This window comes from Kogia breviceps, chromosome 6, assembly GCF_026419965.1.
Source record: "Kogia breviceps isolate mKogBre1 chromosome 6, mKogBre1 haplotype 1, whole genome shotgun sequence".
NCBI classification, from domain to species: Eukaryota; Metazoa; Chordata; class Mammalia; order Artiodactyla; family Physeteridae; genus Kogia; species Kogia breviceps.
In genome coordinates this window covers 117,013,295-117,032,558 of record NC_081315.1, presented here as the reverse complement: position 1 = coordinate 117,032,558, position 19,264 = coordinate 117,013,295, and the positions used below count along the sequence as shown (strand labels likewise).

At 36.5% G+C, this 19,264-nt stretch overlaps 1 protein-coding gene across 1 annotated transcript in view; it reads left to right on the top strand.

Moving 5' to 3' along the window:
• COL25A1 (collagen type XXV alpha 1 chain) overlaps nucleotides 1-19,264 on the top strand; it is a 463,430-nt gene that overhangs the window by 415,124 nt on the left and 29,042 nt on the right. Inside the window, exons 21-28 of the mRNA XM_067036470.1 lie at nucleotides 561-605; nucleotides 2,153-2,197; nucleotides 3,182-3,259; nucleotides 10,053-10,097; nucleotides 14,064-14,108; nucleotides 16,326-16,406; nucleotides 17,478-17,540; nucleotides 18,170-18,220. Of these exons, the coding sequence (XP_066892571.1) occupies nucleotides 561-605; nucleotides 2,153-2,197; nucleotides 3,182-3,259; nucleotides 10,053-10,097; nucleotides 14,064-14,108; nucleotides 16,326-16,406; nucleotides 17,478-17,540; nucleotides 18,170-18,220 (453 nt within the window). The remainder of the gene's footprint in view (nucleotides 1-560; nucleotides 606-2,152; nucleotides 2,198-3,181; nucleotides 3,260-10,052; nucleotides 10,098-14,063; nucleotides 14,109-16,325; nucleotides 16,407-17,477; nucleotides 17,541-18,169; nucleotides 18,221-19,264) is intronic.

The following is a 19,264-nucleotide window of genomic DNA, read 5'->3' as shown; positions in this document are numbered from 1 at the left end:
CGGGAGGTACTGTCACACTAACACCTTACCACTTTATTAAAACCTACTGAGGAAAATGTCGATCCGTGCTGTGTTCGTTTCTATGGTAATTTGATGGCGTGTAACACCTTGAAAATATGAGAGCTAAGGATTTATTTGACTGTTCAATCTATTCCTCTAAACTTCCTGCAAACTAGTATGGTAACACTTTATTTTAATAACCCATCCTAGAGACACAGGAAATGATTTACTCTTTGATGAAAAGGAAATTTATGCAAACACTGTTGAGACTAATGAGAATTAGGCACAGAACTCTTCCCATCTGCTGATGGTGGGCAGTCTTCAGAATTATAATGGCATGAAGGTTGGTGGAGAGACCAGGGAGTGAACTAATGATACGGTGATATACTTATGTTCAGTGTTGTAACAGCCTACATTATATAGAGTCATATATTGAGGCAGTTAAAATAAAGTGTTTCCATTTTTCTTTATTATTCTGAGTCACTGCTAATTTCTTGTTTTTCTGTTCTTATCACCCTCTGTCATTTTCTCTTTTTCATCTTCATATTCTTCTATAATAGGGGAAACAAGGTGAATCAGGAACTAGAGGCCCAAAGGGGTCAAAGGTCAGTAACCGGGTAACCATTATTAATGTAACATGAGGCCGTCATGTAACATGTGCCTCTTCCACAGAGAATCATGTTTTGGATTAAACTCTTTCACACACTGGGGTTGCAGTAATTTCATCCCTATGATGATATCTCAGAACATTTGGTTTGTTTCATCTTGTTTGTTTTTGTGTTCCTGTGCTTCAGACCATTCTTTATGAGAAATTGTATTTTCTGTTTCATATGTATAGCTTATTTGGAAAAAATTAAGTACTTTACTTAAATTACATACAGTATAATCTTATTCTTTATTTCTTGGCTATCTTTGTGATAAATGTTCAGTTTATACTTTGCTTTTAAGTCAGTTGACTCCCTTCGTTCCATTAAAATTTCACCACTAATTGAAATTCTCTCCTTTATCATGCTCTTTATATAGTACCTGCAATAATCTATATACTACTAGCAGAATCATGCTATTAATCATGTTATTAATCATGCTAATAATGTAGAAAATGGGGAAAACAGCAGAAATTAATAATTCCCCATTCATAGCAAAATTTTATTATTATGGTCAATGTTATTAGCATAATGTGGATAGAAAAATTATAATCCATTTTCCTGCCCATCTTCATTGGTCCTTATCCAGTTTATAAGAATCTGTAGAAAGACATATAAAAATGCTTTGAATTCTATTTAGGAAAAGGGCCCTGTAAATTTTAGGCTATTTTAAAGAAACTTCTACACAGGTTCAAATCTCTTCTCCAAAATTTCTGTTTAGACTTCTGAAAATTTTGAGTGTTCTCAGTGATGCATTTGCAGTTTGAGGTTTAGATGATTCCTGGTGTCTCTTGGCGGGGATGGGAGGTAGTCATCACACCATAAATGGACATTTAGAGACTTTTCATATTGCATTGAAAAAAAGAGAAAGCTGTGTTTGCCCAGATCTTGACCTTCAGCCCCGCCAACCTGGTCCAGCTAGCTGCTGTCCACTTCAGCACTTTCTGAGGGCTAAGAGACCTATACCTATAGAAAACTTTTCCTTAGATCCTCATCACCAGAGGGAGGCCCAGCTCTTGACCATTCCCTCCTAAATTTCCCTAGAATGAGCTATCCATTGATCTCTCTTCCTTCCTTGTCCTTATTATCTACACTTCTTCTTCTCAGAGAACAAACAACCCAATTAATTGGTTGGCTCTTTTCCCCCTTGCCCCCAAATCTCTTCATATACAGGCAAGAACATAGCTCAGAGAGGTAAAATCTTACTTTGGGTGTCATAGAGACCACTTGCTTTGCTTTTCAAGATCCCTAGGAAGCAAGTTACCATATGTATTGTTGTTTCAAGATACTCTTTCATCTGAAGAGGGAAGTTTAATTCACTTTGGGGGGCATCTTAAAGAAGCATTTGCCATGTCAGTGGTTATTGTATTTCTAGTTGTTATTTTTACTTCAGAAGTTCACATTAAGAGTGTTGCTGTATGGTATTAAATACATCCTTAGATTTGAGATATTTCTGGACTGTTGGCCTCACTACTAACTCGGTTTTCTTCTCTGTTCACTGGGAAAAGGGTGACCATGGAGACAAAGGAGACTCTGGAGCCCTGGGACCAAGGGTGAGTGTGTCTCATCTACTCTTTCGGCCTCCAACAAGCCTAGATTTGAAGTGTGTGTCTATGTGGCTTTTCACAAGGCACTTGGACTAATAATACCCAACAATAGCACTGGATGTAGACTACTGTGACCACTCCTGCTACTCCCCCCTTTCGTCTTATTTTTCACTGTAGTCACCAGGAGCACTGTGTATGTAGACCGGAACACGTAAGATAAGCCCATAAGGAGAAGGTCTAAAGAACTCTTTCTGTCTACTTCCCCTCTGCCAAATGAGCAATAGCGACCCCGTAGCCATCCACCTAATAGAACTTTCCACTTTTCAATTAACTCAATTAAAAAGAAAGCAATAGTCCATATGTTCAGAACCTTTTTAAAGCACAGGCAGGGAATTAGGACATGACTGATGGAAATTCAGTGGCACAGCTACTGAGTAGGATAGACATCTTAAAAATATTTGTTCCCTCTTTATAGGTACTGTTCAAATATATATATATATATATATATATATTTGTTCCCTATTTGCTTCCATTTTAATGGAATTCTATTCCTGTTAGGACAGCCAAGCATTTCCTACAATACAGTGTTCCATCTTCTTAAAAAATGAAGAAGCAACCTATGAGGCGTAGATGAGGAGAAATAGGTCAGGAGTTGCTTTAATAAATATAAAGCCAACAAAATTTTGCAAGTCAAATCAGATTAGCCTACACGTTATAATTTTTAGGAAACAGCTTTTGAGATTGAATTGTATTTCTTTTTTATCCAATTTAATATATTTAACCTACCACAGACAGGAAGTTAGAAGTAGTTTGCCTCCTTTGAAATAAGGACAAACTTTGAACGTGATTATTTATTCTAAAGTACATTTGGGCCTTAGTCGGGAATCGATGGTCAGAGAGAGATGTTTGCTGCTATTTCTGTTTTCGCCACAGTCCCTTCTTCATCCTAGCCCAACCCCCATGATGTTCTCTTGGCTGATTTTTTCATAGGGTCCACCTGGTCAAAAGGGAGATCAAGGAGCCACCGAGATCATAGACTACAACGGCAATCTCCACGAAGCCTTGCAGGCAAGTGACTGCTCCCTGCCCTGACACAGACAGTGACACTGATGAGACCCTTGGAATGTGTGTAAATATCAGCTTCCACCCCCCCACCGCCCCTCAGATCTCAGAGGGCTTCACTGCTCAAAGCACACCTTCTCCCTGATCTCCTGAACCCATCTTCTTCTCCCTGCCCCAGTCTATCCTCTTTATTTCCAGCATTTTTCAATCTTTCCTTCTCTTTCCCTTCTCCCTTCAGATGTGCTTTAGTCAGTCTTATCTTAAATCTTGTACTGGTTTTGCCAAGCTTTGTCTCCTTGCTTGATACGTGAACGTAGCAAAGCCATTAAGAGCCCTGTGTCTCTGGAGTTTGAGCTGCCTGGGTTCAAGTGCATGAGCTAGGGTTGTTGTGAGTAGATGACTAAGTACGTATTATACACTTTGAACAGTGCCCAGCACATAGTAAGTCTTTGCTAGGGATTTCTTGCTACAGCTCCTGTTCAATTCTTTTTCTTCCGTTGATAAAAAGCCATAGAATGTGTGGCTTGTCTCCATCAACTTTGCTTCCTATTCATCCTCTTCATACTTAGACTCCTGTGTTGTAGCTTATACCATTATTTGTTGAAATTTCTCTTATCAAGGTCAACAATAACCTCTAGGTCAAGCCCATGATACTCATCACTCTTGACTTTTACGTGACATTATACTAAACCACCTTCCTTTTGAAACTCTTTCTGGTTTCTCCAACCTTCTACTCTCATTTCTTCCAGTTTTCTTCTTTGATGGAGCCACTCTATTGTAGTATTTCCAATTTCTCTGTCCACCCCCTAATTTGGGGTATTCTCAAGTCTCTGATCTTTTCTTGGTACAATCACTCCCTTTGTGTTCTTTCACATGATGCCTTCCAAATGTTTCACCTCCAGGTCTGATCTGCATATACCTCTATCTGTCCAGGAATATTTCCACGATGGATGCAACACTGCCTTGTCAACTTCCACCAATAAGTACAATTATACTGGTTACCTTTCACACCTACCAAATGATTCCCTTTCCTAGCTAATCAGTTTCTGTTAATGAAACCATAAGTTTTCTAATTTCTTGAGATGGAAACTTTAGTGTCATTTAAAAACTATTCTTTGTCCTTCATCCTTTATATCTCACCAGAAGCTACTGTTTCCTTTTTCAAAGTATCTCTGGAGGCTGTCCCACTCTCTCCGTTCCCAGCTAGGTCTACGTGTTGTTTATATCAGATCTAACACTGCATTGAGCCCTTAACCACTTCCTCTACCCCTAGTGCCTCCTTGCTCTTCTAATCCATTCCTATATATCACTCCAAGGTTAATTTTCCTAAACTATCACTATTTTGATGACTCTAATCTGTTCGGAAACCTAAGTGACCCTCTTGCCTACTCTATCAAGCCCAAACTTCTCCATCTGACTTTTAAGGCCCTATAACCCTGCCTTTCCTGTACAGAAGTTTTTATTTCTCTACAACATATTTATCATATCTATAAAAATAACCATCTTTTTTCCTGGTTCATCCTTTTTCTTTCATTCATCCATCTAAATCCTATCCAACAATTCACTGCTGCCACCCAGATGAATGTCTCCTCTGAAACCTTTTAAATATTAGCAGTCAGGACCCAGTAGTTTAACATTTTACTTTAGTTTTGCCTCTTACCAGATTGTAATTTACTTGTTGACAGGAAACTCATCTTATGCTTATTTTGTCTCCCCCAATGTGTCTGACCCAGGTCTAGGCATGTAAATATTAAAAAAACTTATTGGTTGAATTAGTAAGTATACTTCATTCATATGCACAATCCATTTTTTTGCTTGAAAGCCAAATTAATTGTTTTAAATATTTTCCATTTTGTACTTGTTTGATTTTTTTCCACCCATATGATTTCACTAACATTATCTAATTATGATAGATCTACATTTCTATGGGTCCTTTGTTACAACTATCATGTTTAAATAGTAAAGCATTTATTAAATAGTTTTTACAGAATCTATCTTCAGCATTGTATTTTTCTGTTCTTTTTATTCTTTTTCTTCTCGTAAAGCACATAGAGACACATGCTTACTGCTTAGAGAAACATTACTTGGGTAGTGTGTTCAGTCAACAGCTTGAATTAGGGTTCCTCAGTGCAAGTGGACTAGACTCAAGCAGTAGCCTCTGGGCTATTGTCAAATTCTAGAATCCATTTTCTAAATTGTTCCCTTTTTCCCACAAGTTGATAACTGCTTGTATAAAGAAAGAAAAAGAACAGGAAGTTTTTGTTACTTACTATGTTGTCAGCGTTGTTCCTTCTAAAATATAGGGTCACATTTTTCAACTTTATTAGCAATATTGTATTACTACTGCCTTTAAGAGGTACTCACTCTCTTATCCTTCAAGATATGCTCCTATGTTACTGGCCATGGTCATTTTCTGGAAAGACTGTGGAAGAGTTTTAAAGCCTTTACATGAACAGAGCCTGGCATGAAGCAAGCTACCCTCAGTCTAAAACTGAAATCTGCTTTGATTTCCCCTCTGTTACTAACTAGCTGAGTCACTTTGGGGAAATCACGTAATGTATCTCTATATCATTGATCTGATCTGTAAAATGAGGATGATTTGGAATGGATTTTTTCTAAGAGTCCATAAAATCTAATATTATGCTTAGGGTTATTTTTTTAGGAGCTCCTGAATACTCTTTGTTGATATGCCAAAACGCACTGTACTTTTTAAAAAAATCTAACACCTACATCTTGATATGAAAGAATAGATGTGCTCAGTTTCTTTTTTCACCTCGAGTTCTACATGATTGTAAACCAATCAATATCCATCACAGCCAACTAGTTCACGTTTATACCTCAACCTAAAGATTTATTATTCTTAGGGGTTTGTTTAGGCAACTATGTGTTGTGTTTGTAAATAGCTTATAGTTTTTTTTTTCACTTCAAAACTATTTGTTTTTCCAATATAGTACTCTAGTGAATTGAGTCCCTAATAAATAAATTAAACTAAATAGCCATTAGATTGAGAGGAAGGAATAGACATTTGTTCTTCTAGTTCTCTAACCAGTGATGGATATTCAGTTTTGCAAATTCCATTTCACTATTGCCTCCTCTAAAAAAAAATCCCCAAATCTGGATAATTAGATAAATAAGTATATATTACAATTATAAAAATATCACTTAGAAATATAAAATTTTACTCTTGCCTCTACTGCAAATTGTTACAGGCATACCTCCTTTTATTGCACTTCACTTTATTGCAATTCGAAGATACTGCATTTTTTCACAAATGGAAAGTTTATGGCAACCCCGTGCCAAGCAAGACTATTGGTTCCACTTTTCCAACCGCATTTGCTCATTTCATGTCTCTCTGCCACATTTTGGTAATTCTCACAACATTTCAAATTTGTTACTTTTGATTATATTTGTTATGGTGATCTGTGGTCTTTTTTTTTTTTTCCTGGCTGAGCCACATGGCTTGCAGGATCTTAGTTCCCCAACTGGGGATCAAACCTGGGCCCATGGCAGTGAAAGGGCTGAGTCCTAACCACTGGACCACCAGGGAATTCCCTGTGATCAGCGATCTTTGATGTTACTATTGCACAAAGATTATGACTCTCTGAAGGCTCAGATGATGGTTAGCATTTTTTTAGCAATAAAGTTTTTTTATTGAAGTATAGTTGATGTACAATATTATGTAAGTTACAGGTGAGCAATACATATTGTGATTTACAGTTTTTAAAGGTTATACTTCATTCATAGTTATTATAAAATATTGGCTATATTCCCTGTGTTGTACAATATATCCTTGAGCAATAAAGTATTTTTCGATTAGGGTATGTACACTTTTTTTAGACATAATGCTATTGCACACTTAATAGACTACATTACAGTTTAAACAAAACTTTTATATGCACTGGGAAACCAAAATTTGTGTGACTTGCTTTATTACAACATTCACTTTATTTCGGTGGTCTGAAACCCTACCCTGCAATATCTGAGGTATGCCCGTATTTACATGAGCATTTGTCATAAGCCATTTATTTTGATTCTTATTTAAGGTAGTTATGTTTCCACAATTAGCAGTAAAACCTTTCGTTTCCTACCTCAAGCTTTTAAAATTTCTCAACACCATATAAACTAACCCTCTTCTCTAGTGTAAATCAGGGGTGATTTTAAGCTTGCATCATTATGAGATGTGAAAGAAAGTAATTTTTAATTCTAAAGAGATTCACATAAGCATCTCAGAGAATAAATCACAAAGCGTCCTGCTAGCCTTCAACCAATTTACAGCTTCTTTAACTCATGCCTCCCATTTCACATCGTGCCTCAGTAGAGAATGACATGTCTTTCTCCATCACTACCAACAATTCTGGTTTTCAAATCATTACTGAACTTCAACAGAGAACCCTGCTGAGTTTATGTAGTTTTAACTTAGAGGAACCAGATACAAGAAATCCAAAGTGAGCCAATATCTTTAGGACGTCTCTGAGTGTCTGCACACTGGTTCTTCAAGATGGCAGTTAAAACTATGTTTTTGAGGAGTTAGCTTAGTTTTCTATCATTTGTTCTTCTGTTAACTGGGTGGAACCTGCCCTGTATAATTTTTAGGTCTCACAAATATAGTTATTTAACAAGCTTATTTAAACCCCTTCTGTTATAGTTCAGTTTCCAATAATAATGTTCTTTTATTTAGGCAACTCATTTTAAAACATGTTGTTATCCTTGAATTTTAAAAAAGACAAGCTAGTTTTGTGCTTAGGTGGAAAATGAATCATACATGGCTCAGGTTGGAAAACCTCTGAGACTTTAAATTTTAAACTCCTTCCCTATCTAAGGTTTTATGTGTTTGCTGTCTAGTTAAAAATGTAGTTTGTAATTGGAAAGTAATGATGAAGAAATTATTTCTACTCTATAATTTCCTAATAGCCTTTTTTAAATGACTCATCTACCCATATAGGAGCAAAGAAGTAGCTTTCTCATAACCGTAAATTCAACGCTTGCTTTAGGTGAATCCCTTAAGAATAAAATAAGTGGTGCCTTATGTTACATAGATATGGTGGTACAAAAATCTGGGCCTTGACTTTTTGATAACCTTGCCCCAGTTTGTGGCCATTTTGCCTTCTATCTTAGAAGCCCTGGTTATTCTTTCCTACCCTGTTTTCTCTGAAGCTGTAATGGCCGTGACTGATCTCATCATGGAATACAAACTTGAACCATCTGTACACGTGCATAAATATATTGTTTTCTGAGGAATGATACAGCATATCACTAAAAACTCAAGTGTTTGAAGTGAGATGGGTGGATGATGTTACGATTATTTTTTACAACAACGACAATAGAAAACAGCACCAACACCTTGAATTAGAAATTGGAAGGGAGCAGTGGAAGACAAAAAGATGGAGTTAAACTGATAGTCACAAGTTTACATGTAATTGGACAGTGTTTGTCTAGGACCAGAGCTCCTAATGGAAAATGTTCTCTCCCCTAAAATCGCATAAAGTGGTACAGGCCTTACAGAACTTTTTGTACAGCACTTAGACTAGAAAATCTTGATACAAAAATGGTCTGTGGATTGGGGATTGGTTGTTTTAGAGATTCATACTTTGAGAGAATATATTTTGGTACAGTATTCACGCCCTTTACATTAAGAAACAAGGCGAATCCCATGTCAATTCCTGTCTTAGTCGTGGCACACACACACAGACACACACAGACACACAGACACACACAAGCTAATTATAATGCACCAAAGGAGATACAAACTAAAAGAAAAACATATTACTTATACAATTAGATATTTCCATTTTCTCTAATCAAAGTACTCTAGAAATAGAGCTTTTATGAATAGGAAAGTTTCTCACCTCCCAATTATGCTGACAAGCCACCAGTGTACACTATTTTACTTCATAATTTAAATCAGTGAATTAAAATTTTGACATTTCTTTTTTCTTTCTCCATAGATTGTTAAATAAAATTCTAAAAATAATTTTTAAAAGAATTTTTACAATCTATGGTATTCGTTTGAAGATAAGATACGTTTTCAGGATCTTGTCAATTCCTTATAAGACATCAGTCTTGCCAAAATATATTCAAATCTTATTTCAGAAATGTATTACTGTACTTTGGCACACAAATTAGGTAACTCTGTCTTTATCAATACATTTTCCCAACAGAGGATTACCACCTTAACAGTCACGGTAACTCCTATTGCATGATTTCTGTGGTTTGTGACTTTGTATTTGGTGTTGATGCATGCCGGTCATAATAGTACTAATGTAGCCATTGTTTTTATCCGATATTTAATGGTATGTTTTCTTATATTAATAACCTTTTTCAACATTTGCCCCAGTTGAATCACTTTGCATAGTAAAAAAGTAAAAAAAAAAATTTATTGTTATTTTTCTTAAGTCTTTGGCTTTATCTTAATAATATGGCTTTGTTCTTTAGTGTTTTGGAAATCAAAGCCTTTGTGGGAGGGGAGGAGAGAAGTGTTTCTAGAAACACAGGAAATACTAGGAAGCTAAGTCAACCCCGAAAGATGTATGTGGGACATGGCAGCAATTTTACATTGTCTTACAGATCAACTCTAGAGCATTATTTTAACCTAAATGTGTTGATTTTTTTCTGCATATAAGTAGGTAGTTTTTATAATTCCGTAAGCAGTGAAATGTTTCCTCTTTGCAAATCAATACTGGAGGATATTTGATTATGATAGAAATTAGGGAGGTGTGGAGTGTACTTAGTATTTAAAGCATACATTTTATTACAGATACTTTCTTTTAAAACTTTAAAATTTTGTCTTTTCTGGATTTAGGGTCCCCCTGGACCACCTGGACCTCAAGGACTACAAGGGCCAAAGGTTATTCTTTATTTTACTTGTTTCCGTTTACTACATATGGTGCAGAGAATCCCACATTAAATATATGTATCTCTGAAAATCAATCTTACAAAATACTGGAGGAACTGAGATCAACAATATTGCTTAAGAGAGCTGAGAATAGAAATTGAGGTCTGGGCTGAAGGAAGAGGAATCAGAAAAAAAAAAATTAGGAAAGAAGGGAGAGAAATAGAAATGACATTAAATTTAGAAGGAGGACATTCAGAAAAACAGAATATTAAACAAAGGAAAAACAAGTTTTACGGAAATTGTAAGTGTAAAGAAACACTGAATGTGGTGTATGGAAAAAGGCAAATATTTAAATAGAAGAGGATTGAAGGAAAATTTACTCTGACACCAAAAGATATGCTTTCTTTCAATCCTTTCATAATAAAAAGAACAAGAAAAGCTTCAGCGTGACGCATTCACAAATGACAATTTTAGGAATCACTTTCAGTCACTTTTATAACACATCCTGCTATATATATTCAAACATTCTGCCATTTAAATTTCATCTAATAAAACATACCAACTATGAACAGTAGAAACCAAATTACTTGATTATATCTAAACTTTATTGGTAACGTTAGCTTTTTCCCTCCAAACTTAAGCTTATTAAACCACGTTCGATCAATTAACACATGGCCAGCGATTCTGGCTTTTCAGAACTGAGCTACACATGTTGAAATACGACTTTCATCATTGGGTTTTTTGTAAGAGATTCAAGCGGTGTCAAAATCCATCTTTTGTTTATGCCTCTTAAGGCAGTTTATTTGCTAAATCTACCTCATACACACACACACACACACACACGTAAGCTTTTGTACTTTTCTCTTTCAAGATACTTAAAAACTGAAAGCTAGCACATAGAAACAATTATTTTTCTATTATTAAAAGGAATATGCAGTAAAATATTACTGAGGGCCTTGGCTCTGTGAGATATATTTAGAACATAGACACTAATTTCAAACAGATTTCATGTATAACATTACTGTAATTTGGGGGAGTTTTTATTTTCTATTTCTACACCACATTCTGCTCCCTAAGAGATATAACACAAAAAATGCTCCAATCATATGCAGTCTTTATTCCTGGTAAGCAAGTTGGCCTGGATCCCTATTCTTTAGTGTCTTGGTGAGCTGGACTAGAAAACCTGGAAGGAAATCTGTAGATTCCTTTTTCCTCTGTGTAGAGTCAACCAAGATCTAAGTTCCTTGCTTTATGTACCCACTTGACTAAGTCTCCAGAAGCAAAATTGTCCTCAGTACTAAATATGTACCTTACTCCATACAAACCTCAAAAACTTCTGGGACTTGACTCTTCTTTATAGCCCAAAGGCCTACAGAAGCCCAAAAAGTACTTGACCCAAAGAAAGCTACCTAGCTACCTAGCCAAGAAAGCTATATCATTAAAACCTACATACATCCCCTGTGTTTTATAATCCAATTGCTATTCATTTATTAATTATATTAATCAACAATTAATTTGGGGCCTCTATTCCATGGTAAATACTGATATCTAGTAAAGATACTAGGATATAGCAAGGGGTTTTATTTTATTTATTTATTTTTGGCTACGTTGGGTCTATTGTTACTGCACGCAGGCTTTCTTTACTTGTGGCGTGCAGGGGCTTCTCTTCGTTGCAGTGCCGGGCTTCTCATTGCAGTGGCTTCTCTTGTTGTGGAGCACGGGCTCCAGGCGCACAGGCTTCCGTAGTTGTGGCTCGTGGGCTCTAGAGCGCAGGCTCAGTAGTTGTGGCACACGGGCTTAGCTGCTCCGCGGCATGTGGGATCTTCCGGGACCAGGACTCGAAACCCTTGTCCCCTGCATTGGCAGGCGGATTCTTAACCACTGCGCCACCAGGGAAGCCCAGCAAGGGGTTTTAACAAGGAGCTTTTAGCCCAGGGATGGAGAAAGGCAAGTAAAGGCACAATGATTAATAAAGAGAGTAAGTGCATTGGTTAAGATGCGTACAGGAAGGCTCCTCTCTGCCTTGGGGTCAAGGATGACTTCGAGCTGAAACGGAAAGGCAGGGAGAAATTGGCCAAGTGAATGTCTAGACAAGTAGGGTAGGGGAGGGTTGTTAATCATACTCCCTTACCTCTTACCGCGCCACCCTTCCCACTACCCAGCGATCTGGCCCACCTCGCACACGCCACAATGGTCTTGTAATTGAGATCTTGGCTTAGTTGATACAGTCCTTTATGCTTTCCATTATCTCCCCTTGAGAAGGTTGGGATAACTGGGGGGAGATGTGCCTATGACCAAGAGTCAGCAACTTCAGCACGAGGCAAATATAAAACCCATTCTCACTCGGGACACAGCCTCAGACTGAATGGGAACCTATTCAAATTAGCATTCCTCCTTCCTTTATCAAACAAGGACTGTTTGACTTCTTATACATCAAATAACTCTTTACGAACTACTTTTGGTGGGTGCAGGATAAATGAATAACTTATGAATTATATTTTTCTTTTAAACATTTGTGGGTCACATTTTGAAGGGAAAAGCATAGCAACCATTACTGGACCCAGAGTGCTGACAAGTATTCAGACTGCATGAAACTAGGGCTTAGCCAGTTGCATCCAACCTGAACAGACTTGTTGGTGGCCAAATAAATGTTGCCGTTACCACAAAGAGCAGGAAATCTGGAATTTTTTTAAAAAGGTTTTTTTCTTTTTTTTTTTTTCATGTGTTTGCCATGCCTTCCTTTAACATTTGGAAGGCTCAGGTTTCACACTATGACCAATAGCTCTTAAAGTTCTAACCAGGGAAAGGAACTCTAACCATTTCAATATTGTGGTTTATAACATCATCAAACAAGCCTTTCTAGAAAAATACAGCCTCAAGTCAGTTCCCTTGGAAATCTGTCTGTGAGGAAGGCTACTCACACACTCCAAAGAATTGTTTTTACAAAGTTTCCGAGGTGTGGGCATCAGAGATATTTATAATGGGGTCTATATAAATGACCCATTGATAGAAAATAATATCTTGCCTTTGAAAGAATTTGTTTGTTCAGTACCTTTCCAATTAAAAGGTAACTGGACATTTGTTGTTTGAATAAATCTCTAGCACATTGTTTAAATTTGTCCTTAATGGAACGTCTTTAGTTAAGAAAAAATAAATCCATCTATTTTGGGTTTGTCAAGGGTTCTAATAAATCATAATATGAATAGCAAATTTAGTTCGTTCCTAGCATAGTATAGGAAATTGAATTGATCCAAAAGTAATTTTCTGTGGATTAAGATATTATCTGATTTATTATATCCTTCAGTGAGGCTTATCTGGAAATAGCACATTCATAATCATTATGAATTTGTATTCACTGTTCAAACAATGCCAGGTTAAATATTATAAACATATGGGGTCTTTCATTTTACTCTTTCTTGAGTTAACTACCATGTTTTTTGCTTTTTTTCTCAAATTGGAAAATAAGAGAAATCATACAGAATTTTAAGGAGGAAAAAATTAACTAGCTGAGGCATATAGGTTGTTCCTGTAGGATATGGTCAGCCATCAGATGATTTCAGTTTTCTTTCATCAAATTCTTATACCCTGAATCTCACATGAGGGAAAAAATAAAAACACTGAATCTTAGCGATATGTAAGTATTATTATACGTAATATTCAAAAAAATGTTATTTTGGAATTCCCTGGCGGTCCAGTGGTTAAGACTCTGGGCTTCCACTGCAGGGGGCCCGGGTTCGATCCCTCGTGGGGGAACTGAGATCCCACATGCCACACAGTGTGGCCAAAAGAAAAAAAAAATGTTATTTCACTTTGTATAGTCATGTGGTATGATGTAATAACGTACTTGAATTATGATACATTTGCTGAAAGTTAAATTGTACTGTTACCAACTAGCATCATTTTTTGCCTCATTTTTACTTAGTGTAGTATGCTACCAATAATAAATAAGAAGCTAGCCATCAATTTTTATCTTAACAGGGAGAACCAGGATCTCCAGGAGTCCCAGGAGTTGATGGAGAGCAGGTAATTTTCCAAGACATATACTGTCATTTAAAGCATCATTATTGATGACCTTTTGTTATAGGTTTGAAGACCAAAAGGCATGAGTGTTGATTTATGATTTTCTCTTTTTTATTTCCTTACCTTCTGTTCTAGAGACTACATTAACTCTAAAAGCAATTTGTTTTAAATTAGGCATTAGTTTTCTTTGTACAAACATACAAGTTACATGATGCTTTAGATTTGCCTTAATAATCCCTATCAATCTACCGACGACATCTCTGTGAGTTTTTATTAGACTTGTAAGATAATTACCAATTTAGTAAGAATTGCCTAATTCTTGTCAGTGAATACAAATAATTCAAGATTTAAAGCTGTGACGGTAGTTTCCACAAAATCAGATATTGCTTACATGTGTTATTTTGACATTGTTTTCTTTTCCCAAATAAAGACTGTACCTAATTTTCTAGATCATTAGACAACAAGCAGGACACTTGTAGCTTTGTAGAATATGGCAGTATCTCTGAGGGTTTCCACTAAAACAGAGGTTGACAAACATTTTCTATAAAGGACCAGATAGTAAATGTTTTAGGCTTTGTAGGCCATAGACATTCTCTATCAGATTTTTTTAATGCCACTTAAATTTTGTTTTAAACATTCAGCCTGTACAAAAACAATTCCTGGGCTGGATTTGGCCTGTAAGCCATGGTTTGCCAACCTCGGGTAGAAATGAATCTGACTAGGAGAATGTGGACAGTATTCAAAATTCAGAATCTAATCACAAGGATGAGTTTCAGGACATTTGATGTTTTCTGGACTTCCATTATTTACCTAAGAAATGGCTAAAATCAAGAAGATCATAAGAAATCAAAGACATTCTTGATACAGTTTGTGAAATATCCTCTCAGGAGATAGTATTAGATAAGAAAATTAAGAGAAGGGTTATTTTAATATCAGAGTTGTATATTGAAATCATATAACATCACACTAAATTAACATGTGGTAGTTACAAAAGAGACTTTAGATGATCTGCTATATACATTAGAGATCACATTAGCATTTAAAAATCTGATGGTATTACCTCCCCTGTTAGTCATTATAAATAATTTGACATACATAATGACATGCTACATGGTATGTCATCCTTACATATACAATAGCTGAATTTTTTTTCTATAGGCTTCACAAGGTCTTCTACTACTAGGTCCAGTGGGTTGGCTCTCCTGCTGCTCTCTTTTACTAGATTCTGGAAACCAACCAGGATCTGATTAATTATAAGACCCATCTATCTATTTAGGTACCTACCCACCCACCCACCCACCCACCTAGTGGGTGACTCTGAAGTAGGTGCTGTGAAACAGATATACATAACAAGAAAAGACAAGTTCCTGTCCTTAAGTAGTTTTTAGTATAGAAAATATGAACAGGTTAGTGCAACCAGGGATCCCTATAACCATAACTAAAATAACTATGATCATCTCTGCTGAAGAATGGGCCATCTGGTCATACAGCAGTGAACCTCCTTGGATGAAAATGCTTAACGATATACATTAATTTCAGTATTAGTATCACAAAATTCCTACTTTTTGCATTCAAAATACACATATATCTATTTCCTCACTGTAAAAAGACAATAAAAATCACATCCTGTATCACCTCATAGAGATGTCACGGGAACAAAATAAGAACACTGGAAAAGTGGAAGTATTTCTAAGTATTAATTGAGCATTAGTGTATAGTGAATGATCTACCTGTCTGTAGATGGGACCATTGAAAACTGTTGGTGATTGGAACCTCTGCCTGCATTTAATGGGAATAGAGGGATATAATGAGTGGAGATGTGAAAAATTTATTTGGACCTTTGTTACTATAACACTAGGTCCTGCTTCAAAATGTATATTGTGCATTAAACCCATTAATCTGTTTTCAGGACTGGTGATATAGAATTAGCTGCCAGGTAAAAATGTGGAATCAGGAGAAATGATGTCAACACTCACATTCCTGCTTTTCATACTTAAATGGCCTAAGTAATAGAATTTAATCTCTTCCATTACAAGCGGAAATAGTATTGATTCAATGTAAAAGTTTGCTATAAGAGGTAACTCTACCTAAAAATGAAAATCAGAATCATCTCAGCCTGAGGCCCATCTATTGGCAAAAGTAATTTGGAATTCTATTTTCCCTATTATGTAACCATCCATGGTCAATATGATTCTTAAGTGCAAACCATATCATTTGTAGGGACTCAAAGGTTCAAAGGGAGACATGGGGGACCCAGGTATGCCAGGTGAAAAAGGAGGAATTGGACTTCCTGGATTACCGGTATGTTTATATTTTTAAAGATGTATTCATATTAAGATAAATTAAATAATCCGAAAATAGTTGCATTATTAGCTGTAGTCTCATCTAATGGTTCATTTAATATTTTTATTTTTAAATATTTGAGGTGTTTTTGGTTAATTACTACAACTAAGGCTCTAGAAGAAATTTTAAAGCATCTAACCAAATGAATTATAAAATAAACCTTTATGCTTTCCTGAATTATTTTCACTAGAAGATAGTAAAATAAATAGAGTTGGTCATTAATATAGGATGTAACTGATCATTTTTAAATAAACAATAATTTTAAAAAACTAGGGCTTCCCTGGTGGCGCAGTGGTTGAGAGTCCGCCTGCCGATCCAGGGGACATGGGTTCGTGCCCCGGTCCGGGAAGATCCCACATGCCGCGGAGCGGCTGGGCCCGTGAGCCGTGGCCGCTGAGCCTGCGCGTCCGGAGCCTGTGCTCCGCAACGGGAGAGGCCACAGCAGTGAGAGGCCTGCGTACCGCAAAAAAAAAAAAAAAAAACTAAACTAAAAAATACAAAATAATTTAAAAACAAATTATTCTGGAAATGTTCTCCTTATGTTACAATATTATGGGATGGTGTTTTTATGGTTTCCCCCATAATTTTTACTGAGCATTTGGAGAGGGAAATGTAGAAAAATGTAGGGAAAAAAATGTAGAAAACCTCACTGCCCTAGATCATTTTTTAAAACAAGGAAATGTGTAAATAAGTGTCAGTGAACACGAAGTTAAAGGACTGCTATTTAAAGTCAGCACCACCATTAAAAATATAACAGTTATAATTGGATATATTTAGCAATGTATAAGTTTAACCAATCAAGCATAACTTAGTTTCATTTACTTCATAATTTATTTCACATATCACGCACAGTCCTAGGGATTTGAGGAAGCTCGCTGTTTAGCTTGAGGCTAAAATGCAAGGGGATAAATCCTTCTCTTACATTATCATGTGCATGATATTATAAAAATTTCAAGGGGATGATGGATTTGGGGAGAAAATTCAGCTGTTCCTTACTTGACCAGCTCAACTCTTAATGGTTATTTGTAGGGTGCCAATGGAATGAAAGGAGAAAAAGGAGACTCGGGATTGCCAGGTCCTCAGGGTCCTTCCGTAAGTCCATGGGGGCTGAACTTCCATGGTTCCCGAAAAACTCTGAAATGGGCCAATTATTCACCGACTTCAACCTGTGCCAGATGGCTTATCAACAGTAGAAAGGCCACGAACCTCTTGGTCTGTCAAACTGTAGAAGAAATATCTGTCAGCCTTGTACAGCGAGAGACAAAAGTGTCTCAGAGGTCTGAGTTAGAAGCGATTTTTCAGAGGCCTATCTAATCGGGAGGAGAAAATCAATGGTTTTCCCACGACGCTTTTGGGTAGAGCTCTGTGAATGTAGAACCTATGTTCTTTTTTTCTCCAGAGCCCTGTTGTTGTTTAGTGAAATATTTGAGAGTTTACTAGCAGTTGTAGCATTATAGCATATCTTGGTAATCAGTTGCTTCCTTTTCTTTTAACGTACTTTTGATTTATTCTGGCTTTTGTAGAGCAACTGTATTTTTTTAAGTTTTTTTATTCTCACGAAGGAATTTCCAAATGTAGAGAATCAAATGCATCACTTCTTCCAGTATCCTTCTTCCTCTGCAACCATTAATGGCCTTAGCAGAAGCCCAGCATGAGATTCAAGCCTAACTGCCTTATCTAAATGAAGTAACCAAATTCATGTTTATTTTTCGGACATGCAGATCATAGGCCCACCAGGCCCACCAGGTCCCCATGGCCCACCAGGCCCCATGGTAAGTTTCCCTTCTCTCCAAAATATAATCATTTTTTAAGAGCATGCTACCAGAGGAAACATGAACACACCCCTCAAAACAGCCAGCTTGGATGTTGTACTGCTCTCTGTGGAATGGACAAAAAATAGGAGGTGCTTTTCTGATTTTACAGTGTAGTCTCTCACTCTCCCAAGCACATCTGTTGGAAAGAGATAGGGTAGTTTTGTGATAGGAAAGTTGAATAAACAGATTTGGCAAGCTTTACGCAACTCTTAGGGTATGATCATTGGAAAATCATTTTAACCAACCACTGTTCTAGGCCATGAATAGCATAACAAGATCAATAATTGTAGCCATTAATGAATGTTTCTAACCAACTTTGAGGATTGAGACCATGATAAAAATTGTCTCACTTCCACAGATGATATATATTGTTGGATCTTTTTCTTTTCACTTTTAAATACTTGTGTAAATACAGTGTTTGCTGCAAGTATCCCTCAGTGACCAGTGGAGACAATGACTGTGTCCTCATAGAACTTATGTTCAGTGAGGAAGGTAGCCATTAAACCAGCATAATTCTCCAAATGTCTAACTAATGACAGTTTTGTTAAGGCTAGAACTAGAAGGCAGAATGCTTCAAATGCTTTTGACTGGGATAGGTTGGGAACAAATCAGGCAGTCTCTAAGGTCACATTTGTCTCGAGAGTGTCCTGATAAACCATATGTCTTGAATCATAGAGATTAAATAAACTGTCGGTCACTCTTTCCTCCTGTTTTGCTCCAAGAAAGAACATCATTGGAATGATCTAAACCACAGAGCGTAGCCCCAGACCCAATCATCTATTTCTTACTAAGTGCCGTTTCTATTTCATACCACAAAACAATTATAATTAACCTGATTTTCTTAAAACTAAACAGTGCTTTAAGAATCAAGCAAATGGCATACTTTTGGCTTTTTTATACTCCCACCACTTTAAATTCGAAAATTAAATTTTAAAATGCTATATCCATTCATATCATAAAATTAATTAGTTTAAAGGAATTTAAAACCATTTCCAAAGTGAA